This window comes from Zingiber officinale, chromosome 2A (assembly GCF_018446385.1).
Source record: "Zingiber officinale cultivar Zhangliang chromosome 2A, Zo_v1.1, whole genome shotgun sequence".
NCBI classification, from domain to species: Eukaryota; Viridiplantae; Streptophyta; class Magnoliopsida; order Zingiberales; family Zingiberaceae; genus Zingiber; species Zingiber officinale.
In genome coordinates, this window is record NC_055988.1 from 4,578,945 (window position 1) to 4,605,695 (window position 26,751).

Genomic DNA, 26,751 nt, shown 5'->3' on the forward strand with positions numbered 1-26,751 from the left:
AAGAAATAAATACTAAATATATGTGTTTGTTATTATATTAGGATTAAGAGCACACACTTCCATAATAACTAAGATCTAGTTCTTTTATAAAGTCAGTACAAAAAGAACTTATCTAAAATGGTCCTACTCAATACACTTGGAGTGTATCAGTGTAATTTATTAGTTAAGATAAACTAATACTTAATTACACTACGACTACTTCAACGATTTATTCCTTTCCATCTTAGTCGCGAGCAACTGTTTATAATTTATAAAGAACCGACAACATGATCTTCTATGTGTGACATCATACACTATGTTGTCTACTATATAAATTAACTGAACAAATTATATTTAACAAATAAATGTAGATATTGACCACTGTGATTCTTTATTTCTAAATAAATATTTATACAAAAGCTAGGCTTTTAGTATACACTCTAACAAAGTTAAGGTAAGTCACTGGAGGGGAGTGACTTGGTGAGGATGCGTTCCCCATTTGAGGGAACTGTAGGCGTCGATCCAACTTAGATTTATTTTGAAAATCTAAGTTGAGATCGTAACTAGATTCTAGTCTCGAGGAGACAGAATCTAATTACTACTCTATTTTCATTATATTTGTGCTAACTTTTGTTTTACAGAGTAGTATAATGTTTATTGCCTCGGACTAATTTTTTTCTTGCAGGAAAAAGCTTTCGCTGGAAAAAGTCGTTCGGGCGCCTGGAAGGGATTCGGGCTCCTGGAGCTAGTTCGGGCGCCCGGAATGTAAAAGTTTATCTCGTCGCAAACGTGGAGTACGCTGATTGGCTTGGCCGACGTCACGGTCCAGGTGCCCAGAAGGGATCCAGGCGCCTGAAGCCACCTATATAAGGAGCCCTACACCTAGAGCAAATACTCAACTTTCTTCTATGATTGATCTATTGCACAATATTCCTGCGACGCTGCGAAGCTCTGCCAACAACCTGTGACTCTTTTTTTTTCCTTGTTGTCAGTATTCTTTTCATAATTCTTGTACTAAATCATGTAATACTTTTGCGAGTTATTAGTGATTGTCTAACGAAAGCACTTTCACATGTGGACCTTGGAGTAGGAGTCGACGAAGGCTCCGAACCAAGTAAAATTGATTTTTTTAGCATTGTGTTTAATTTTTTGTTTCCGCTGCTTACTCGATAACGAATTTTCAACGATCGCTATTCACCCCTAGCAAACTTTACGATCCAACAATATACTTATTGTTGAATGGATCTTCAATACACACAGTTTATCCGAGGGTTACCTAAGCATATTTCTAGCATGCTTAACGTATCATATGAATCTCTGATTGGATTTATGATAGCATTCAATACTTAATAGAGCAGCTCAATGCAAGGATAAGCATAAGGACGGTAAGCCTTGTAAGCCCACCAAGATATATTCAACAGACAATATTTTAACAATTTGTCAGAGTTGTTGGGGAATTTTCTTTCAGGACCTCCTTCAGAAGCTATCTTGTTTCCTATTAGGCAACCATTTATAACACCATACTCTTGTAACGGCTTCATCAAAGGTCTAAGCCAGAAGCAACAAAAGAGGTACATCTATGAATAGATAAAAGATTCCTCGGATACTCATTACACAACAAACTAACAAACTCCTACACATGATGCCATCTCATGATCATGGAGCTTATGAGAGGTGGTATAAAAAGGGATGGGGGGGGGGGGGTCCTCTCCGTTGGCAAGGTACGCTATCTACATCATTTGAGCTCTATTCTTGTGTGAGCATTTCTCAATTCTTGATTACTCTATCGAAGACCGTACTAACTAGAGTATCGGAGGACCTTTCCAGGGATCTCCTTCCCTAATTTTCGATCACTAACTCTCTGTTGAATTATATTGGCATATGCGCAAGATCAAAAGGAAGCTTCACCAAGAAGGAAAAAGTCTTGCCCAATCAAACATCCGTCCATCGTCACCAGTGCATCATCTCTACAACTCTCAGACAAGATCAGCATACTTGATGAACCGAGCTAACCTACATGTATGCTATGAATGTGTAATGTATGATGAGTGCATAATAAAATGGCACTCACGTGTATTAGCCATGTCTGAGTGTTATTCGAGTATACATCAAGCGACTTGTAAACATAAATATGCATCTTCCTAAAAATCAACTATGGATCAAACCTCCTCCCCTTAAATATGTTGTGGTTACTCGCTCTCCAAATATGATGTACCCTAGAATACATGATCCAAGGACTCCTCCTCATGTTGGTAGAAGGTTGTCCTTCTAATACTCCTGCTTAACGCAGACAGATAGCCTCCCATGTGTTAGTAACTATAGTGTTTCTGTCAAACTATTTTTACCCATGGTTTTCTGGTCATGTTATCTCTGAAGTGATTAAAGGCCTTCTGTGCACTCCTTTCCCCCTACGAGAATTCCACTCTGTCAGTATTTGACCTGCGGCTCATTATTTTTCTATGGGGCCGAGTCAAACTCGACTCAACCGTCCTTCTAATCTTCTTTAAGACGACTTAGGATTTACCCCACCATGCGTCTAACGCATGTATACTGTAATTATCTCCTTCCATATCCGTGAGGCCAGCACTATGAGAATCGTTAATGTAGCGGATCTATATTCTTTAAAAGTGTCCCTTTTTAGTTTACCTCTAATTAGAGCTACGATGAGACGATCATTCCATCAAGAAATAGAACTAAGTACTACATGGCAAATACTCCAATTAACCAAGTGTCATTCTAGTGAAATCTATTTAACTCCTCGACCTTTGATCCGAACATTATGTATGAGAAATGTGATGTAATATTATTTTAATTAAATAGAATATCTTTTTCACAATTCTAATAATTAAGGATGTCTTTTTTTATTATTATTTTATTTATTTTTTATGCACTTAATTAGACAATATCCAATAAAAATTATTAATTACTAAACAACAAATTTAAAAAAATAAAATCTTTAATTTATCAAAAATGTCTTAAATATTTCTTATACCCACCTTCAATTCATTTTATTTAATTTTAATGTGACTTTATTTCTTTCTCCCCTAAAAAAACACAATCATCCTTAAATAAATATTTACAACATATTTCTTTCATATTTAAATAAAAATCATTAATTATTCACTCGACTTGGTGATTCGGTAACGATTTATTACACCTAGTGGCATCTATAAAATTAATAAAAATATAATTTGACTAGTCAAGTGATATCACATGGTTTTACTTTTATAAAAAACTCTGCCGGAAATTTATTTAATGCTATACAAGTTAAATTTCTACAGAGGTAGCAAAAGGGTTCGAGGAATGATATGCATCAAATGGGAATGTAATTACTATTTAACAGACACATAATTTAATATTTCTGAACTATCATATGAATATATTAGGTGTTTAGTAGATTCTACAACGGACGAATTATTATATTTTAAATATATATTATATATTAAGCAGATTCTAAAATGGAGGAACTATTATATTTTAAGTATGCAATGTCTCCATATTCGGCATCGCATGGCTCCCTATATATATAAGTACAAAAGGATCCTTCTTCATCAGAAGATATAACAATTTAGATTTTCGACATGACTCTTACTCCATGGCCGCTCTTTCTTCTCCTTATCTTCTTCTCCAATCCCTTTGTTGTCTCACCTTCTTCTTCGACAAGTCGTTACATTATTCAATTGGAAGAGCCAACTGAGCCGCTGACGGAAGGGAGCCTGAAGAGGTGGCATGAATCTTTCCTGCCACCGACCGTCGAGGCGTCTGGCGTCGATCAACGGCTGCTGCACTCCTACAGCGACGTATTCAGCGGGTTCGCCGCCATGCTGACAGAGGAAGAGCTACAGGAGGTGCAGAAGAAGAATGGCTTCGTGCGCGCATTCCCTGACCGAGTGTTGCGCGTAATGACGACTCATACGCCAGATTTCCTCGGGCTCAAGGTCGGAAGTAAGGGGCTGTGGAACGACTCGATGCTCGGGAGCGGAGTCATCATTGGAGTTCTCGACACTGGTGTGACACCTGGCCACCCTTCCTACGACGACGAGGGGGTCCCGCCTCCACCCTCGAGGTGGAAGGGCTCCTGCAAACTCAAGACCGGTTGCAACAACAAGCTCATCGGAGCCAGGTCGATGATCGCCCGTTGGAGTCCCCCCATTGACGAGGGTGGCCACGGGACCCACACTTCTGCCACCGCCGCGGGTAACTTCGTCCGAAACGCGAGCTACTTCGGCTTCGCCAAAGGCACGGCTGCCGGAATGGCCCCTCGGGCTCACCTCGCCATCTACCAGGTCTGCGATGGCGATGGCAACTGTAATTCAGCCGATATCCTCGCCGGGTTGGACGCAGCTGTCAAGGACGGCGTCGACATCCTCTCTCTCTCGCTCGGCGGTGGTTCCACACCTCTCGACCAAGATCCCATCGCCATCGGTTCGTTCGCGGCGGCCAGGAAGGGCATCTTCGTCAGCTGCGCTGGCGGCAATGATGGGCCTAACTACTTCACCCTCTCCAACGAGGCGCCATGGATGCTCACTGTGGCGGCTAGCAGTGTCGATAGAAGCTTCAGGGCCTCCGTGAAGCTTCCCAGTGGGAAGATAATTCCCGGAGAGTCTCTCGACCAACCTAGCAACTTCCCTGAGAGCCCTCTTCCCCTGTACTATTCCACCGAGTCGCCGCACTGCGACATGGATCCTCCCGATGATAGCCACAAGGGCAGCGTCTGGGTATGCGAGGTCAAATATGGCATCAACCTTGCATATATAGCGGCATTGGCCAAGTCCGGGGGCGCCAGGGCATTGATCTCCATTTCCTCGAAGACAGAGGGCGCCACCATCTCGATCAGGAGGATGGACTTTCCCGTAGTAGTGCTCACCATCCAAGAAGGCTCCGACCTCATATCGTATTTGAACTCTGCTTCTGACCCCTCCGCGTCGATTGTCTTCAACGGGACAGTTCTCGGCGTATCCCCCGCCCCCGTCGTGGCTTACTTCTCCTCCCGGGGGCCATCTCAAGCAACACCAGGAATCCTCAAGCCAGACATCTCTGGCCCTGGCCTTAACATATTAGCGGCCTATGTTCATTCCAGCGACACTCCGAATCAGTACAATATTATATCCGGCACGTCCATGGCGACGCCTCACCTCAGCGGTGTCGCCGCGCTCTTAAAGGCCGCACATCCTACTTGGTCGCCGGCAGCAATCAGATCGGCAATCATCACCACGGCAGATGCCGACGTCTTTGATGAGTTACTTGAGCCGGCACTCTATTTCGCCAAGGGCGCAGGACACGTCAACCCTAACAAAGCTGCGGATCCCGGTCTTATTTACGACATCACCGACGATGACTATATCTCCTACATCTGCGGCAAATTCGGTGAAGAAGGCGCAAGAAATATAGCACGCAGAGTACTCGTGGACTGCTCAAAGAGCATGACCGAAGAGGAGCTCAACTACCCGTCAATTTTGTTAGCCCCCAAAGGCGGGGCGGAGGCCAAAGTGACCCGGAAGGTCACGAACGTCGGACTAGCGAAATCGAGCTACACGGTGTCAGTGAGCATATCGAAAACTGCTGTGTCAGCTACTGTCACCCCCACTACGCTGACGTTCACTAAGCTGAACGAGCAGAAGTCATTCACCATGAGCGTGGAATGGGGCGCCGACGGACCTCCCACTTCCGGCAATCAATTAGTGGAGGGAAAGTTGACTTGGACCTCCGATGACGGTAAGTATGTGGTGACCAGCCCATTTGTCGTCTCCGCCCTGGAGTGATGTAGCGGTAGCTCAGTTTGTCTTCTTCCATACAAATATTATTATTCCTGGTGATTAAGAAGAATGTATGAATGAATAAATCAGGTTGGGGACTCAAATCAATAAATACTTTTTCCTTTCAATATCATAAATTAATAATATTATTGATCCCTCTAAAATGAACAAATTCTATTCCTAATTAATTTTGACTCGTCCTCCCCGTGTCATTGGCATCCACTCCATTGCTCGTCTAATCAATGTATTCAATGACTTAGCAATTCTTCTCTGTTATAGATGTTGGATTGATATTCTGACTAGAAATGCTAATAGCTAGTCATTGTTATTTCATGCTCTTTTTTATAATTTATTAATAGACGAGGAAAATATAGAATAACATAAATATAAATATACAAACACATGCAAAAAAAAAAAACTAAGATAAGTGATTTAGCAACTCACAAACTCCTACTCTGATATATGATATATCATTGGATCACTCCTAGAATGTCTTTATACTTTATAGAGGTGGAGAAGACTCTTATAAATTTGAGTTTACAACATCATCAAGGATATATAATGTTAGATAAAATAAATTCAACATAAGAAAATATTACATAACTCGAGCTTTCTTTTAGTTTGTTATCACTTGTTATAACTAGCTTTCAATCTCATTTGTTTTAAATGGCCAACCGTTGATACCAACATCTCCGATCAATCCCCTCTTATAGAGCTCTTGCTACTAATAACTCTGTTGAATCTGTCATATCAATCAATTATTAATTTACTTTAGTTGGTTTATTGTATTAGTTGAGTCAATTGAACTTACATTTATTTGGCTGCCCTAGCTTGTAATGACTAGTTGAGTTGATTGATCCTATATTTAGTTAATTTATCTTCCATAGCATTTGAGTCACCTCACAACCATAAATTTTTTAGATAAACAACTAGATTCTTAGAATTTTGTTGATGTGTTAGTCAACTAATCTCACTTATTAGTTCATTAGTCTTGCTTTAGTTATTCACTTGGTTGATTGACTACTAGAATGATATTTTATTTGTTAGCATTCCAACTTGACTCAATTGTTGATTGACTTACTCAACCATCAATTGATTAAAATGAGTCTTCATTGATTGAAACTAACTCCAATCACACAAGTGCTGAGTCCTCACCAAATGAACTCATGTCTATGAGACTTCCTCAATATGTCTAATATTAGTTTATCTCAATTGATTTGGGCTTCACGTGCTTAGAAATCGTGTATCTAGGACTCCATTCTTTATAAACCAAGATTTCTACCTACCCAACTTTAGTTCCACATTGATTCACTAGGACTTCCACATGCATAGACTACTCCAATGAAACTTCTACTAATCTAGCATCTAACAAACTCTTGATTTGTTAAAATTTCATACTTTCCAAGCATCTGATTCACCTTAACCGGCGTGATTGGACTTTTACCAGTTGTCAATCACACCAAATTCACTTTGATTTTATTGCATTACTTGTTAAACATCTAATCAATCTTGATTTGTCTGGTTAAACTTTTCGATAACAACTATTTATTGAACTTTTCACTTGTCAACTCTATATTTAACTTTCCATTGTCAATACCTATTGAACTTTCACTAATGTCAATAACTATTAGACTTTGTACTTTTCAAATGTTTAGTTTACTACTATTCACTTGGACTTCATTCGATGTCAAGTATTCAATCAATTTTGACATATCAGCCTATCTTAAAATCACCTTAATCATATTGCCAATAATATGATTGCACCAACAAAATTTTCCCCCTCCCTAGTTTTCTCATTGGCTCATTAACCTGATGACTCAAAAATTCTTCCCCCTCCCTAGTTTTCTCATTGGCTAGATAACATAGGTGCTCAATTCTTATCAACTTTACACCTTCTCAACTGATGAGATTGATGAATTTTCACCCAACTGCTTTTTATCGTTAACAACATCATACCAAGATCCAACCATCTCACATTCTTCTAAAGTAACATATGCAATAGTTTCACTTGTCAACTCGTCTCTCCTACCAAATAGGGGAGCCTTCACAAAACGATCAAAGGATGCAAGTAATGAATGGCTATGCTAACTTCTGATTTTTTTTTTTTAATAAGTATAATCCCATCAATTTATTACTTTTTAAAAATTTGTAAAACCAATAAGATGCATTGTTCCAAGATCTAACAATCTCATTTCTAGTATCACTTAGTGTGATAAAAATTGTCTATGATGGTACTTGATGAGATTAAAGACTCTTAGTTTGGTTTGAGATTCTTCTACCTTAAGCCATACATTTGTAGACCTAAATTCAGTTTTCCATAATGAGGAATCACCTCTAGTGCAATTACCGTGATAGAATCTTCATTTCTCATGAAAAAAAAACTAAAAATTAAAAACAAAATACAACGGAAGAATACACATAGGGTCCGTTTGGTAGGGTTGATTAGGGTAGAATTATGTTTTTAACCCATGCTTGACTCGTTTTTAACTAAATCAATGATAACTAGCAGCTCGTGAACATATCAGTGTATAAGTTGGAAAATCGATCGCTCTTTGGCTCAGGTATTGTGAATCACAATTTATATAGTAACAATGATAGCATATTAAAATGACCCTTTTAGCCTTTGTCGTGATGTGGAGAGTTGGTGTGAAAGAGGAACCGACTTTGAATTACTTTTAATAATGAAATTCAATTTTGTAGTACCCGAAGGCAAGGAAGAATATCAGTGAACGAAGAAAGAGCAGGCTGACTTCGTGGCAAACAGCAAAGCAGAGTTCCATCTGCTGAGCGTCCTACCGCCTCAAGAAGTCAACGAGATTGGTGCCTAAGACTCAGCAAAGGAGCTTTGGGAGAAGTTCCTTGAGCTACATGAAGGGACGTCCGAAGCCAAGCTCGCAAGACGGGATCTACTAAGGAATCAGTTAAGCAACATAAAACTGAAAGCAAAAGAAACCATTGCACATCTTCACTCGAGAATGAAGGAACTAATCATTGGACTCACGAATCTCAAAGAAAAGCTGAGCAACCAAGATTCACTAAGGTACGCGCTTAATACATTTCCTAGATCTACTGAGTGGGCATCATTAGTAGATGCTTACTATATTTCTAAAGATTTAGAAGCTGTCACCTCGAGATGTGCAGATTCGAAGAAGGAACCAAAGCATAATATTGTTGGTCCCTTGGAGGTCGGCAAGAGGGGAGGGGTGAATTGCCCTGCAAAAATAAACTCAACTCTTTCTCGACTTTATAGCTTAATTAAGAACACTTGTAATAAAAGTTAAGAGACTAATTAAACAGAAAAAGACACAAGAAGAATTACTTGGTTTGCAATCAAAAGATTGCTAATACAAGGACAATGAAGTGCACATGAAGATCTCCTTCGAGCGGAGTAGTCTCTTACAATGTTAACAGCTCACACACAATAGTAGAACAGAAAGAAAGGAATTACAAGTCATTGTCTGAACTACTGAAAACAGAACTATATTTATAGCACTGTTCCGAGCGCCTGGAAGGGTTCTGGGCGCTTGGAGTGGGATAGAATTCAATCCCCGCCGCGTCGGTCAACGGACACGTCGAATCTGATAAGATTGAGGTTTCGGGCGCCCGGACCCATAAAAGTCAACATGGTTGACTTTTTTAGTCCGGGCCCTCTGCTCCAGTTCTACTTGCCTCGGTCCGGGTCTTCCACTTCGGTTCTGCTCGCTTGGGTGATCTCGGCCATCAAAATAGGGTTCACCCGAACCCAATTTTCGGCCTTCTCCTCGAGCAACCTTCCTCCCCGACTTCTCGTCCCTCAAACGTCGAACACGTTCTTCTCGTCCACCAATGTACTCTTCCGCAGCACCTCATCCCTTGGATGCACCTAGCCAGTCGGCTCTCTCCCGTGCCGTCCTTCTCACTAGTCGGGTCTTCCACTTGACTTCCTATGCTCCTAAGCTCCTGCATACTTAGTGTTGGTGCGGTTAGCACTAACGGTCTAACCCAGATTTTGATGAATGAAAAAATAGGTTAAGTTAGTTTTGTGATTGATCTAACACTCTGACCGAGTGTGCAGGAGAACTCCAGACAGGTCGACGGGTTGACCAGATGTCTGGCACGAATCCCAGCTAGGTCGACGGGTCGACTGGATAGCTGGCACGAAGTCCAAACGGGTCGACGGGTTGATCGGGCGTTTGGCATGAAGTCCAGCTAGGTCGACGGGCTGACCGGATAGCTGGCACGAAGTCCAGACGAGTCGAAGGGCTGACCTGACGTCTGGTAGGTAAGTAAAGGTAAGTCACTGGAGGGGAGTGACTGTGAGGACGCATTCCCGGGAAGGGAACTTAGGCGCCGATCCCACTTAGAACTATATCGGAACTCTAAGTCGAGATCTTGACTAGATTTCGGTCTTGGAGAGACAGAATCTAATTAATACTATTTCTTTTAAACTATGAACTGTGCTAATAATCTATTTTGCAGGAGATATAAGTGCATCGGACTAACATTTTCTTGCAGGAAGGAAGCTGCTGGAAATCAAGGTCCGGGCGCCCGGAAGGTACCCGGGTGCCCGGACGGAGGCAAAGTTTTATCCCCAACGTCGTTGTGCCACGTGGAGTTCGCTAGTTGGTTCGGCTACGTCACTTCAAGGCGCCCCGAACCTCCTATATAAGGAGGGTCAAGGCTGGAGTCAGAAGATCAACTCAAAAACTGAAGAACTGCTCTCCTGTGCGCCTGCGACGTTGAAGCTTCTCCGACAACGCGTTCTTTCGTTTATTTTTATTATTGTCGGTACTTCATTTCTTTTAGCATTTTCTGTACATTCAATTTGTAAAAACTTATTCGAATTGCTAGTGGATTGCCCATCGAAAGCACCCTTGTGTGCGGGCCTTGGAGTAGGAGTCGTCAAAGGCTCCGAACCAAGTAAAAAGAACTTGTGTTAGTCTTGCTCTTTTCTTGCTTATTCTTTTTCCACTGTGCTTACTATTTACGAAAATTTTTATTGATATTCACCCCTCCCTCTATCGATTCTTCACGATCCAACAAGTGGTATCAGAGTAGGTACTGCTCTGATTTAGTGCAACCACCAATCAGGCAAAGGGGGTGTTGTTTAAAGAAAAATTTAGATATCGTTGATCTTTAAAATAAAACCTTACGCCTTTCGTTTTTTCCCCTCCAAAACTATTTTTGAAAAAAAACATCGTCATCTTTTCACCATTGCTTAGCATTGACAAAATATTACATTTTCAAAAATTTGAAATAATATTTTTTTATTAATAGTTTTATTAATATTTTATTATTTTTCTCGATATTAGTGCAATACTATATTTTTTCCAGTACTGCTAATCCAAGACCAAGTCTTGGCACCACTTTTTAGTTTTCCATCTTCAGCATTCAATGACTCTTCAAGAAGGACAGAACCCCCACGAACCACCACCATACGATCAAGAAGATTTCAACTACTGGAAGCGATTAATGAAATGCTTCTTAGGAAGCTTAGATTTCGATTATGTGCTAATATTGAGAAAACCTTCTTAGGACTTGGAACTGAACAAAAATGTAAGTAAAATTATTTGTAATATTTTACCTAACAATATTTTATGCAGACTAAAAAAGTACAAGAATGCATATGAGCTTTGGACACAATTTGTAAAATACCAAAAAATAGTGAATAATGATTAGAGAATTTTTCGGAATTTTTAGAAATTTTTCCAGAATTTTTCAGAGCTCGTATGGACGAGTTTAATGGGATAAAAGTGGGTCCCGAAAATGCCTGTTTAGGCTACCTGTTTAAGCGAGGAGAAGTTTGATTTTCTTTTATTCTTTTCCTATTTCATTTTTCTTTTAATCATTTTTTTTCTTTTTCTCTTATTCTTCCCCGCGTGCCTGACTCTTTCCCCCGCGCGCCGACGGCTTGCCCTAACCGCACGCGCCCATGGCAGTTTCTCCTCCCCGAGCGTACAAATCTCCGCTGCCACTTCTCCTTCTTCTTTTCCCAGCCGATCCCCTCTTCCTTTTCGGATCTGTGCATCTCCTCTGCCCGACGCCGACCTGATTCATCCTTCACCGCAGTGTCGCCGCCTTTCTCCCTGCTCGAGCTGTGATAGCGGTTGCGAGGCCAAGCGCCGGTGCCAATCCTTCCTTCTCACTGCGAGCCCCTAACGGCCGAACCCTTTCCTCACGTCGCCGCCTCTCCTCTGAACGTCGAAGACCACCACCTGCAGTGCCGCCCTTCCTCCCTTTACCCTAGCGCTGTGCCCTAGATTGGGACCAACTGATCGCCGGCGCCTGCCAAGGTGTAGCCGACAGAAGCCGAGCACCCCAAGTCTTTTGGTTCTGTGCCCTATCTGCCGACCAACAGTTTTTTTGGTTCCGACGGGTAATTTGCCTACTATCAAAGAGGAAAAGATTAGGGTAAGGCAGGTAGGGTTCTGTTTTCCGATTTTTTTTTGTGTGCTAGTGGTTTAACTGATCACATTTGCTTCTGGTTTCTAGCAGCAACTTTGCCCTTGGATCCGGTAGTCACTCCTTCCAGCTACCAACTGTTGGTGCGGGTAGCACTAACGGTCTAACCCAGGTTTTGATGAATGACAAATAGGTTAAGTTAGTTGTGTTGTTGTCTGACACTTTGATCAAGTGTGCAGGAAAAGTCCAGCTAGGTCGACGGGCTGACCGGATAGCTGGCGAGAAGTCCAAACGGGTCGACGGGCTGACCGGACGCTTGGCGAGAAGTCCAGCTAGGTCGACGGGCTGACCGGATAGCTGGCGAGAAGTCCAAGCGGGTCGACGGGCTGACCGGACGTCTGGCAGGTAAGTGAGGTAAGTCACTGGAGGGGAGTGACTGTGAGGACGCGTTCCCGGGAAGGGGACATTAGGCGTCGATCCGGCTTAGATCCATTTCGGATATCTAAGTCGAGATCGTGACTAGATTCCGGTCTCGGAAAGACGGAATCTAAGTCATACTTTGCTTATCGATAAAACTGTGCTAACATTCTTTGCTGCAGGGTACATTTGCCTCGGACTAACCTTTTCTTGCAGGAGAAGGACTTTCTGGAGAAGAGGGGTCCGGGCGGCCGGAGGCAAGTTTTATCCCCAGGACGACGTTGACACTTGGAGAATGCTGGTTGGGAGTGTTACGTCACATTCCAGGCGCCCGGAAGGGATCCAGGCGCCCGGAGCAGCATATAAAAGAAGCCCCAGGCAGGAGCTTCAAAACATCAGTCTTCTGAGAACTCTGAATCCAATCACTCTGCTGCTCTGCGCTCCAACGACGCTCACAAAGCTCAGACGACTCACTCCGGCTCTCCTTCTTAATTTATTGTTTGTCGGTTAGCTTTGTTTTCCTTCCTTTCATTAGCAATATTTGTACGTAAATTGTAATTATCCGAATTGCTAGTGAATTGCCCAACGAAAGTACTCAAGGAGTACGGCCCTTCGAGTAGGAGTCGTCACAGGCTCCGAACGAAGTAAAAATCAACAGTGTTCATCTCTTTACTTACTTACATTTCCGCTGCGTTTTAACTCGAGATTTTCGAATCGATATTCACCCCCCCTCTATCGAATCCAACGGTCTTACAAGTGGTATCAGAGCAGGTACCGCTCTGATTTGGTGCAATCACCAATCAGACAGGGGGTGAAATAATTTTTTTTAATTCCAAACTGATATTATTATCTTTTTGGAAGATTTTTTTTTTCGTTGCATTTAAAATCTAAATTGGTACAACACCAACTTAGAGCTTCTATTTTTTCCCGCACTGCTAATCCAAGACGAAGTCTTGGGATTTTCTTTTTCCAGTTAATTTAGTGTGTGCAGGATAAGATGTCTCAACAAGAAGGCTTCAGCACAGTACGTCCTCCTCTATTCAACGGGGATGATTTTTCGTACTGGAAGAGGAGAATGGAGGTCTACATGAAGACAGACTACGACCAATGGATGAGCGTCACAAGGGCTTACAAAATTCCAGTAGACAACTCCGGGAACATACTAGACCCTGAAGACTGGACAAATGATATAAAGAAAAAGGCATCAATTGAAAACAAAGCCATCAATACTCTACACTGCGGACTAACACGAGAAGAACTGAACCGAGTTGGACCGCATCAAAACGCTAAGGAGCTTTGGGATAAACTGATCGAGCTGCACGAAGGAACAAGCGATGCAAAGGTAACAAAAAGAGATTTGCTGTTAAATAAAATTTTTAATATAAAAATGCAGGAAGGAGAAACGGCAAGTCAGCTCCATGCGAGGATCAAAGATATCCTCAACGGTCTCCACGCAATAGGCCACCAAATGGAGAACCGAGACTTAATAAGGTACGCGTTAAATGCTTTTCCGCGAAATAATTTGTGGGCATCAATTGTAGATGCCTACAAAATTTCAAAAAATTTATCTAAATTAAAATTGGATGAACTCTTCTGTGAATTAGAACTTCATGAGCAAACTAACGCCGGGGTCGAGAAAGGTGTAGCTTTATTTGCAGGTTCCTCTAAAGAAAAGAAGAACAAACCCGAATCTGAAGAAGATTCCGATCAAGACTCTGAAGACGAAGAACACCTGGTGAACCTGGTAAGGAAAATGTTCACCAGGAAAAAGAGAAGCTTCAGCAAACAGGATCTTCAGAAGATCAGTTCGCCAGCCGACTCAAGAAATGTCACATGTTTCGGATGTAACAAAAAGGGGCACTACAAGAACGAATGCCCAAGATTGAAACTTGACAAACCAAAGTCAACAAAGAAGAAAGCCCTCAAAGCAACATGGGACGATTCCTCCTCGGACGAATCGGAAGGAGAAAGGCAAAAGCACCAAAGTCACCTCGCGCTGATGGCTCGCGAAGACGAATCAGAGGAATCGGAAGACGGGTCCGAACCCGAATCAAGCCACGAGTCCGCACTCGTTTCCGAAGGTTCCGAAGAGGTATACCTAAACTTAAATCATAAATTCTTTAGAATTATCTCGTGTTTAAATAAAAAATTAGTTAAATTGGAAAATGAAAGTAAATCTCTTCTTGAGGAAAATCAAAACCTCAAGGAACAATTAAAAAATTCGAATCCAACTCAAGACCGAACACTTGAGGAGGAGAATTTATCATTAAAAAATGAAATTAATAAGTTAAAAGAATTGTTGGAAAAATTCACAACAAGATCTAAAAATTTAGATTTAATTCTAAATAACCAAAAGGCATGCTATAATAAAACCGGACTTGGATATAAGTCAAATTCAAACAAAACCTTTAAATCATTATTAACCCAACACAAAGCAACTAAACAAGCTTGGGTCCCGAAAGCGTGCTTAACCTCGCAAGTAGGACTTAATCAATTCTATGTACCTAAAGATAAAATACATTATAATAAATCAGATCAAAAACTAAAATATAAATTTAATTTAAAATCAAAACTCAAAACTCAACAAAATTTAGATTATCACCAAATTGATTATAATTATAAAAAGAATCGACACAAACCCAAAATCTAAATTAATGGCCAATAATTCAGGGGGAGGCTCCAGAATAGCTGGCACCTCCAAAACTAACCTACCCGACAGGGTAACCCAAAACAAACTAACCCGGCAGGGTAATTAGGATTAGTTAAAGAGAGACCAAGTTTAACTTGACTCATGGTACTGGTGAAGTTTTTGGATGATAGTACGTTAGGGAAGCTTGGGCATCGCATGTCTAGAAAGATATGGTTTCGATCTGGTGCATTTGGCCAAGTGGAACTGACCGAAGCTACCCTTAAACGAATCCTAACCAGTTAGACCAAGATTTAGTACTAAGTTTCGTGGATAGGACTATTCGGAAAACCTCGAAAGGTTGGTTACTTCTAATGATGTCCTTGTGACTCACCAAGCTTAGAAGTTTATCCGAAGAATGCCTATTTGTGGAAACCAAAGCTAAGTCTGAATCTAACACAAGTTAAAACAAAACTCTGTAATCTAACTAATTTCATCTCACAAAATCATAGGATTCCTTGATTGATAATATAAATCGGGTGAGATGAATAAAACTTAAATTAATTTCAAAATTTTAATTTAAAAAAAAAACTTAAATTAATTTCAAAATTTTAATTTTAAAACTTAAATTAATTTCAAAATCTTAATTTTAAAACTTAAATTAATTTCAAAATCTTAATTTTAAAACTTAAATTAATTTCAAAATCTTAATTTTAAAACTTAAACTAATTTCAAAACTTTAATTTTAAAACTTAAATTAATTTCAAAATTTTAATTAAGATTTTTTTTACTTAAATAATGATTGATTAAAAATTGATAAACTAAGACTAACATAAAAATCCTACTTGTTGTAGGAAACCAAGTGGATTTTGGACAGTGGTTGCTCCAAACATATGACTGGAGATCACACCAAGTTCACTCAATTAACCTACAAAAGCCTAGGAACAGTTGCCTTTGGAAACAACGGTAAACTCAAGGTAATTGGTATAGGTAATATTGAATTAAAAATAGATTTCATAATTACAAATGTTCTACTTGTTAAAAACTTTAAATACAATCTCCTGAGCATAAGTCAATTATGTGACACTAGGTATAAGGTAAAATTTCTATCCACAGAATGTTTGATCAAACATCTAGATAATCCAACTATAAGCCTAAAAGGTTTTAGAAAAGACAATATCTATGCCATTAACTTAACCACTTCTTCAGTCAAGTGTTATTTAACACAAAAAGAAGAAACCTGGCTATGGCATAGAAGAATGTCACACACACATTTCAGAAACATAAGTAAATTAAATGGTCTAGTTAGAGGCTTACCAAAATTACCTAACTTAGATTTAACAATATGTAATGCTTGTCAACAAGGCAAACAAACAAAATCTACCCACAAACCAATTAATGAATCCCAAACCAACTCAGTCCTAGAACTGTTACACTTAGACCTATTTGACTCCCATGGAGTTAAATCAATAAATGGAAGTCTATACTGTTTAGTTATAATAGATGACTATTCTAGGTACACTTGGGTCAAATTCTTAAAAAATAAAGATGAAACCTTTGAAATTTTTACAAACTTTCGCAAACAAATTGAAAATGAAAAAGGCATAAAAATTAAAAGAATCAGAAGTGATAATGGAGGAGAATTTAAAAATCATAATTTTGAAAAATTTTGCCTTGAAAATGGCTACCATCATGAATTTTCTTGCCCTAAAACTCCCCAACAAAATGGAATTGTAGAAAGGAAAAATAGAACCTTACTTGAAGCATCGAGAACTATGCTAAATGAATACAACTTACCTAAATATTTCTAGGCAGAAGCTGTTAGTACAGCCTGCTATGTACAAAACCGAACAACACTAAACAAAAAACACAATAAAACATTTTTTGAAATATTTTACAACAAACAACCTAATATAAAATACTTTAAGGTATTTGGTTGCCCAGCCTTTATCCTAAATACTAGAGAACACTTAGGCAAATTCACTTCCAAAATAGAAAATGGAATTTTTCTAGGTTACTCTCTGAATAGCAGAGGCTACAGAATTTATAATAAAGTCACTTTAAGAATTGAGGAAACCACCAATGTAAAATTCAAAGAATCCAATCAAAACCTAGAACAAGCCCAACCTCAACCAGTTGACTCTATTCACGAACATATCAATTCTGAGGGAACAAACCAAACCCAAAATCATGAAGAAGAAGAACAACTACAAGAAAGTCAACCTCCTAGAACCATAAGAGTAAACCCAAACCATCCTACTAATCAAATAATTGGTGACCCAGACCTGAGGGTCCAAACTAGGTCATCTTTCAGAAACCTAAGTCAAATCTCGTTAATCTCAAACATTGAACCCAAAACTGTAGCTGAATCTCTACTTGACCCAGACTGGGTCATAGCTATGCAAGAAGAATTAGCTCAATTTGAGCGCAATGAAGTTTGGGACCTAGTACCTCCACCTAACGATAAGAAAATAATAGAAACCAAATGGGTATTTAGAAACAAGTTAAGTGAAACTGGAGAAATTACTAGGAACAAGGCTAGGTTAGTTGCCAAAGGGTTCAGTCAAGTTGAAGGACTTGACTACGATGAAACTTATGCCCCAGTAGCTAGACTAGAGTCCATCAGAATGTTACTAAGCTATGCAGCCCATAAAGGATTCAAACTATACCAAATGGATGTCAAGTCTGCCTTTCTTAATGGATTGATAAAAGAAGAAGTTTATGTAGGTCAGCCACTGGTTTTGAAAGCCTAGAACACCCTGATTATGTCTACAAATTAAAAAAGGCATTATATGGACTTAAACAGGCACCTAGGGCATGGTATGAAAGACTAACCTCTTACTTAACCTCCAAAGAGTTCAACCAAGGTCAAATTGACCCAACACTATTTGTGAAATCAATAAAAGAAGATATTTTTATAGCTCAAATTTATGTAGACGATATCATCTTTGGTTCAACAAACTCAGAGTTTTTAAACGAATTTACAAACCTAATGGAACACGAATTCGAAATGAGTCTGGTAGGAAAATTAACTTATTTTCTAGGGTTACAAGTCAAACAAACAAATGAAGGAAATTATATTTATCAACAAAAATATACTAAGGAATTACTTAGAAAATTTGGAATGGAAAATACTAAAGAAATAAAAACACCTATGGCCGTCAACACAATCCTAGATGATGATCCTAATGGAAAATCAGTAGACTTAAAACATTATCGGAGCGCAATAGGTAGTCTACTTTACCTAACTGCAAGCCGACCTAACATTTTATTTGTATGTGTGCTCGATACCAAACCTGTGCTAAAGAATCTCATTTGACTCAAGTCAAAAGAATCTTTAGATACCTCAAGGGAACCACAAATGTAGGAATTTGGTATCCTAGGACCAACAACTTCGAATTAATAGGATATTCTGACTCAGATTATGCCGGATGCAAATTAGACCGCAAAAGCACAAGTGGTGGATGCCAACTACTTGGTTCATCCCTTGTCAGCTGGTTTAGTAGAAAGCAACACTGTGTTGCACTATCTACAACTGAGTCAGAATACATAGCTATAGGGGAGTGTGTTGCACAAATATTATGGATGATGCATACTCTAAAAGATTTCAACTTAAATATCACAAATGTAAAAGTATTAATTGATAATATAAGTTCGATTAACTTAACCAAGAATCCTGTACATCATTCAAGAACCAAACATATTGAAGTTAGGCATCACTTCATCAGGGATCATGTTACTAAAGGTGATATTGAACTCAAGTACATTGAGTCTAAATCAAATTTAGCTGACATTTTTACAAAACCACTCCCTGAGAGTGAATTTAGCAACTTACGACGAAAATTGGGGATGTGCTCAATAGACTAGGAAATTTCAAAATACTTTCAAAAATAATTTTATCAACTTATAGGCTAAACTTGTTTGTTTTCAAAATTTCCATTTTTAGACCTTCAAAAACAGTTTTTTGCCTTAGACTAGGTTTACATCCTTAGAAAGCATGTACCCATAGGACTAGTTTTTGAGCATCTCACCAACACCCTAGGGTTACCTTGCTTGTGTTTGACAAACATAGAAAGGGGTGAGATGTATAGGCCAACTGTCCGGACTTAAGATGCTAATTTCAGTGCATCAACATAAGTCTGGACGTTAAATACAATTCAGATATTAATCAGATTAAAGTTCATCAGTCAAGTCAAACACTGACTGGTTGTAATTAACTTAATCTGACTAACCAAGTGAAAGCTACTATCTTCTGATAGTTAGTTAGTACCTAATTGGTTAGACAGCTGGTTAAAGTGATGTCAGGTTCAGGGGGAGGAATTAATTAAAACAATTTCCCTTTATATAAAATATTTTAAATCTTGTTTGAAAAATGTTCTCCCAAAAATTTCTTAAACCTACTTTTGAAAACTAACTCTTATAAAACTAAGTTGTTTTTAAGAATTGGGTTTTACTTTTTATTGAAAATTGATTCTGAAAATTAGATTTAACTTAGTTTTGAAAATTGTGGAAATTAGATTTTTCAAAACTTAAGTTTACAAACTAAGCTTCTCAAAATCACTTTCCTTACTTTTGAAAATCAATTTTCAATATCAACTTGCTTAAAATTGTGAAAATTCTTTGTTTTAAATCACAAACTTTTTATCCTTTTTACTTAGTCTTTGAAAACTCAACTTTTCAAGTATTTTAAACCATGGTTTTGAAAATAGTACTTTTGAACTTTAAAATTTTGATTTTTGAAAATTAGATTTAATTATTTTTACTTTATCAAAATTAGTTCTACCAAACTCCTTTGAAAACTAAAAGTAAAGTTCAAAATCAATGTTTACAAACTGAAATTTGATTTGCAAAAACTCAAGTGTTAAAAATTATGAAAGTTAGATTTTTTCAAACTTAAATCACTGTCAAAACTTAAGTTTTAAATTAAATCGTTTACAAACTTAGTGTTGAAAAATAAATTTTTCAAACTTAGTTTTGGAATTCTGGTTTTTGAAAACTTGTGTTTGAAAATCAAAACTTAACTAGCTTTCTAAAAGCTAAAAGCTAAATGCTTTAAACGAATTTTCAAAAGCTTAAACTCCCCCAAGTCAACTTGACTATCTTTTTACTGTTAATTTTATCAATATCTTTGAATTTTTTTAACCAAACTTTTTATTACTCTACACTATGCTTGTTTACCCCTGCTTACTTTTTTATGAATGCCAAAGGGGGAGAAGGGTTAGGTGGTTAAGTTAGCTAAACCAATTTGAAAACACAAACTAACTTTAAAACCACACAAATGCATGTTGTTTCGTACATATGCTTTCACTAACTTAACCAGGTTGTCATTCCATCAAAAAGGGGGAGATTGTTGGTGCGGGTAGCACTAACGGTCTAACCCAGGTTTTGATGAATGACAAATAGGTTAAGTTAGTTGTGTTGTTGTCTGACACTTTGATCAAGTGTGCAGGAAAAGTCCAGCTAGGTCGACGGGCTGACCGGATAGCTGGCGAGAAGTCCAAACGGGTCGACGGGCTGACCGGACGCTTGGCGAGAAGTCCAGCTAGGTCGACGGGCTGACCGGATAGCTGGCGAGAAGTCCAAGCGGGTCGACGGGCTGACCGGACGCTTGGCGAGAAGTCCAGACGGGTCGACGGGCTGACCGGATGTCTGGCAGGTAAGTGAGGTAAGTCACTGGAGGGGAGTGACTGCGAGGACGCGTTCCCGGGAAGGGAACATTAGGCGTCGATCCGGCTTAGATCCATTTCGGATATCTAAGTCGAGATCGTGACTAGATTCCGGTCTCGGAAAGACGGAATCTAAGTCATACTTTGCTTATCGATAAAACTGTGCTAACATTCTTTGCTGCAAGGTACATTTGCCTCGGACTAACCTTTTCTTGCAGGAGAAGGACTTTCTGGAGAAGAGGGGTCCGGGCGCCCGGAGGGGATCCGGGCACCCGGAAGGGATCCGGGCGCCCGGAGGCAAGTTTTATCCCCAAGACGACGTTGACACTTGGAGAATGCTGGTTGGGAGTGTTACGTCACATTCCAGGCGCCCGGAAGGGATCCAGGCTCCCAGAGCAGCATATAAAAGAAGCCCCAGGCAGGAGCTTCAAAACATCAGTCTTCTGAGAACTCTGAATCCAATCACTCTGCTGCTCTGCGCTCCAACGACGCTCACAAAGCTCCGACGACTCACTCCGGCTCTCCTTCTTAATTTATTGTTTGTCGGTTAGCTTTGTTTTCCTTCCTTTCATTAGCAATATTTGTACGTAAATTGTAATTATCCGAATTGCTAGTGAATTGCCCAACGAAAGTACTCAAGGAGTACGGGCCTTCGAGTAGGAGTCGTCACAAGCTCCGAACGAAGTAAAAATCAACAGTGTTCATCTCTTTACTTCCTTACATTTCCGCTGCGTTTTAACTCGAGATTTTCGAATCGATATTCACCCCCCCCCCTCTATCGAATCCAACGGTCTTACACCAACAACCCTAATTGGGCAGCAACTATTTGATTCACAGCTTTGGGCATAAACTTACTGTGGATCAAGAAACGCCAGTGAGGTGAATTGAGGTAAGGTGTAGAGAAAGTAATTTCTTGGGTTACAATATACACCTAATTGGAGCTATGAAAAAGATAAGAAATGAATAATACATAAACTTAGTTAAGTTTAAGTTGGTTATATATATATAGATTAGGTTTAGAATTTGTCTACTGGTAGGATTAGCGTTTTACCCTAATTTAAGGTTAGAGATTTTATTTAGCTATTTATGAGAATTGTAGCTAAATAAAATATATCTATATGTTCGATACAGGACTTTGACGCGAGACGCGTATCTTGACTACCAGTTTGGACCTTTATTATTAGAGGCGGGTACTTTTGACTTTATGTCTTTGATATGCATAGTAGTGAATTTAACAAATAGCAATAATTATGTTTCTTATTTTCTTTGGTTAACCACTACCCGATACCTGTTACATGCTTGGTTGATTGCTTGTTTTGCATCTCATGTTATTACTTACCTGGTTATACGTGCTTACAGGGGTAGTGATATAACCATACTTCACCATGTTCAAGACCTAGGTGTGATACCTTATCTGATCTGTGTACCCTTGATATGTTTTATTGACTCTGGTGCACATTATATATGTATGTTGATTGGTTCAGTATATTGTCATGCTTAGTGTCATGCATCATTTGCATGATTGCATGCTGTGCGATTGTCGGCTCCATTATTGTTGAGCACATCGCCAGTTACATGTATTTGCACACACGACCACTCGTGAGTTAGTGGTATATTCAGGCAAGGTGTGTTGTAGCAGTTGCTCTGTCAAGGGCTCCGTTGGTCCACTCATGGGTTAGTGGGATGCAACGTTGTAGCAGGACAGAGATCCCTCCCCGTCATCGTGTACCGGGAGATGAGAGCATTGAGCTCCCCCATTTATGATTTGGGGTAGGAGGATATGTGTACTCCGACAGCATCCCGTTCACTCGATCACTCATCAGGAGTAGTGATGACAGAGTGCACGGTTGTCACAGCCCTACCCACTCGGTCTCACTATCGTGTGTGAGACGGCTGACTGGAGAGTAGGGGTGACCAGGACACGTCATGGGCATCATATGCATGATGCATTTATTGGTTGTGTTTGTGTTTTGCTGCATTTTATTTGTTGCATTTGGATGGATGCATATGCTTGAATGCATACAGGATATTGATACTTCTTGGTCGGACGACTCTGTGATATTTATACCTGGTCCTGATTAGTATAGTATTCTCTTTTTTATTTCAGTTTGCATTTACCTTTATTACGTCAGGTGACTGTACGCATGATTAGTGCTAGATGTTATTTCCTTACTATGTATATCAATTGTTACCCGCTGAGGAGTTGACTCACCCCCGTGGATATTTACTATTTTCAGGTTGAGGCTGTTGGAGGAGTTCCAGTCGCTAGTCCCCTGTAGTCCACGAGGATGGTTATTTGTCTTTTGGTGTTCTTTTCTAGACTATGTTTGGACTTGTTCCATTTTGGATACTTTGGATCTTGTATAGATTGTTTTACTTGTGGATAACTTTTATTCGGATTTGTTTTTACTACATGCCTACCTAGAGGGCAGAAGAGGTAAGTTCGTTGTGATTTGAGCTTTATGAGTGTAGTGGAGTAGGATATCGATTTTGAGCTTTACGAGTATAGTTGAGTAGGGTTGTTTTGAGTCATATTATCCCTGTTCTAGTTTGTTATCTATTTAACTGTGTGGATGGTTGTGTGATGTATTTTTATTATTGTTATTATTCTAGCCGCATGTGGCTGAGGTATATAGTGGTGTAGAAAGTTTCAGATTGTCCGCCGTACAGGGGAGATGCTGTCGAAATTTCTTCGGACAGGGACTCCTCCGGGGCGTGACAATTTATTGGTATCAGAGCTAGGTTTGGCGATACTTGTTTGATTTCTGTATGTTACGGATTTTCGAGATTTATCTAATACTAATTTATTGGTATCAGAGCGGGTTATGATACCTGCTTTTGGTGTTTTGGATATTTGGATATCTACTTCGGTTTGTACGAATTTCTGTTATGGTTATATTTCAGACTTCCGTTTCGGATTTGTATAGATTCCCAGCGATTTACTCGTTCAGAATTCCGAGGTCAGTATGGGGACTGAACAGCGATGGAACATCTCCAGACAGCAATTAGGTATGATGTTATTTTGTAATTGTTTATACTTGTAGTAATATTTGTGATATAATTTAACAGATATGAGGAGATCTACACGTATTGCTGTGAGACGTGGTGCTGGACAACCACGTACGAGGACTTTGGGATCTCTGGATTCCCCAGAGATGCCTACTGAGGCTGAGCCTGTCAGTCAGGGACAGACTCAGCATACTGCGGGCGCGTCGGGCTCTCAGACCCCGATGGCTCCCTTAGAGATACCTATCTCAGCTGCACCGCATGTATCCACCCCTACCGTATTTTCGGTACCACCAGGGGTACCATTGGCATACCCGACACCAGCTCCAGCCCAGCCTACGGCGTACTCGGCACCACCGCCACCTGGACCTACAGTGTACCCAACACCAGTGGCACTTGTGGCCCCAGTACCTACAGTATACCCAGCAGCACCTGCACCAGCGATGCCAGCCGCTCCACATCCGGTACCATTACCTACCGTACATCCAGTCGTGGCCACCTATGTTCACCCTACAGTGTCACCGATGGCTTATGCTCCAGTTTATACAGCAGCACCGGGAGTACCTCCTCCGGTCTATTCAGCGATACCACCTGTAGCACCAGCTCCAGTGGTTCCGACAGTTCCTGCAGCCATTCCGACACACCTCATTGACCTTGTCGCGGCACGAGCTAGGATTCCAGTATTAGCAGAGTCGATGAAAAGTTGATTCACACTCTTTCGAGGAGATCTCGATCCGAGTATGGCCCTATCATGGATAGAGACTATGGAGCATACCTTTTTCTATATAGCTTGCTCCGAGTGGGAGAAAGCAGAGCTGGCTACTTTTCATTTACGGGATGAGGCTAACACCTGGTGGGTTGCTCAGCGTTCCCTCATCGGCGAGCGGAACGTCACTTGGGCCAGGTTCAGAGAGGCTTTTGAGAACCACTTCTTCCCACGAGCATATCAGATGACCCGCCGACAGGATTTCATGAGCCTGCGTCAGAACAACCGATCAGTGACAGAGTATAATGCAGAGTTTAACCGATTGGCCAGATTTTGTCCAGAGCTAGTTGTTGAGGACAGTACATGTATGCAGCAGTTTGTTCAGGGGCTTGATGGGCATTTGCAAGTAAAGCTTGCCGGTTTGGGTAGTGCATCTTATTTAGGGACATTGGACAGAGCTCTCATGGTCGAGTCAGCTATGCAGAGAGCGTATCCGGACAGAAAAAGAAAGCAGACAGGTCAGACACCAGGACAGATCCAGTAGGTACAAACGACCGGACAGCAGCAGAGTAGTCGCAGTCGGCCTGGTCAGGGTACTTCTGGGGCATCTGGTCAGTCTCAGAGGTCCAGGCGGTTTTCCTCTGGACGTTTCCGGCCTCCTCAGTAGACCCGGAAACAAACCGTCGGAGACATTCACTGCGCCCGGTGTGGATCCAGAGAGCACACCACATCAGCCTGCACCCTGGGACAGTCGGTTTGCTATTATTGTAAACTCCCGGGGCACGTGAGCCGAGATTGTTCGCTGAAGGCTCAGCATATTGCTTCCGGAGTTTCTGGTCATGGAGTTCAGCTCAGTCAGACAGGGACTCAGCGAGGAGGGCACAGAGCCCAATCTTCGCATCGTCAGCAGAGGACAGCTCCTCCTGCTGCAACTGCATTTGGCATGCTTGGACAGGAGTATTCCGGTGTTTCCATATTACCCCAGAGCTTTGTTCCGGGATCTCATTATCTGACTCAAGGGTAGTACCAATCGCAGCCCCAGCCATAGGCTCAATATCAGACACAGTCCCAGCCCTCGGTACGGTATCAATCGTCGCCCTCTTAGGCTTCTATGGCACAGTATCCAGCACCGTCTCAGTGGCAGGCTTCTACCCAGCCGCAGCAGCCGCTGCCAGTGTTACCCCCTCCTCCGCCGCTAGAGACTGGACGTATTCATGCGATGACCAGAGAGGATGCGCAGCGAGCCGACGAATCCATTTTCCGCGGTATGATTTCTATTTATGCCTTATCTGCAGATATACTGATAGATACTGGTAGCTCGTATTCTTTTATATCTCATACTTTTATGCGGGAGATCGGTAGATTATCCACATGCAGATCCCAACAATTGACTGTCTCTCTACTGTCCAGTGATACTTTGAGCGTCACTCAGGAGGTCAGAGGTTGTCCGTTAGATTTTGGCAACCTAATACTTACGGTGGATCTTTTAGTATTGGAAATGGTCGATTTTGATATTATACTTGGCATGGACTGTTTGTCAGCATATCATGCCACAGTTGATTGCCAGACGAGGGTGGTCACATTTCGGCCTCCGAACCAACCCTCGTGGGATTTCACTGGCATAAGGGACGACGACATATCGATCATTTCGGTGATTCAGGCTCAGAAGTTGTTGTCACATGGCTGTCAGGGTTTTCTATTATCTTTGATTAGTACTGAGGGCAGCAGTAGTTCGCAGCTCTCCGATGTTCCGGTAGTCCGCGAGTATCCGGATGTATTTCTTGAGGAGCTACCAGGTTTGCCTCCCAGAAGGCAAGTGGAGTTCGCTATTGAGCTGATTTCGGGGACCGCACCGGCATCGAAACTCCTTATCGTATGACACCGAAAGAGTTGAACGAGCTAAAAGTTCAACTCTAGGAGCTTTTGGATAGGGGATTTATTCACCCTAGTGTTTCTCCATGGGGTTCTCTGGTGTTATTTGTCAAGAAAAAGGACGGCACCATGAGGTTATATATTGATTACAGACAGCTGAATGCAGTGACCGTCAGAAATAAATATCCATTACCACGGATCGAGGATTTGTTTGATCAACTCAGAGGTACATCGGTGTATTCTAAGATTGATCTGCGATCCGGATATCATCAGCTGAGAGTCAGAGACTCAGATATTCAGAAGACAGCTTTCCGTACTAGATACGGTCATTATGAGTTTTTG

At 40.7% G+C, this 26,751-nt stretch overlaps 1 protein-coding gene across 1 annotated transcript; it reads left to right on the forward strand.

The window, feature by feature from the left end:
• The first annotated feature begins 3,560 nt into the window (after window positions 1-3,560).
• On the forward strand, window positions 3,561-5,741 carry LOC122040405 (subtilisin-like protease). The gene has a single exon (XM_042599720.1). It carries the CDS (start codon window positions 3,561-3,563, stop codon window positions 5,739-5,741), a length of 2,181 nt encoding a protein of 726 aa, XP_042455654.1.
• Window positions 5,742-26,751: the final 21,010 nt, after the last annotated feature.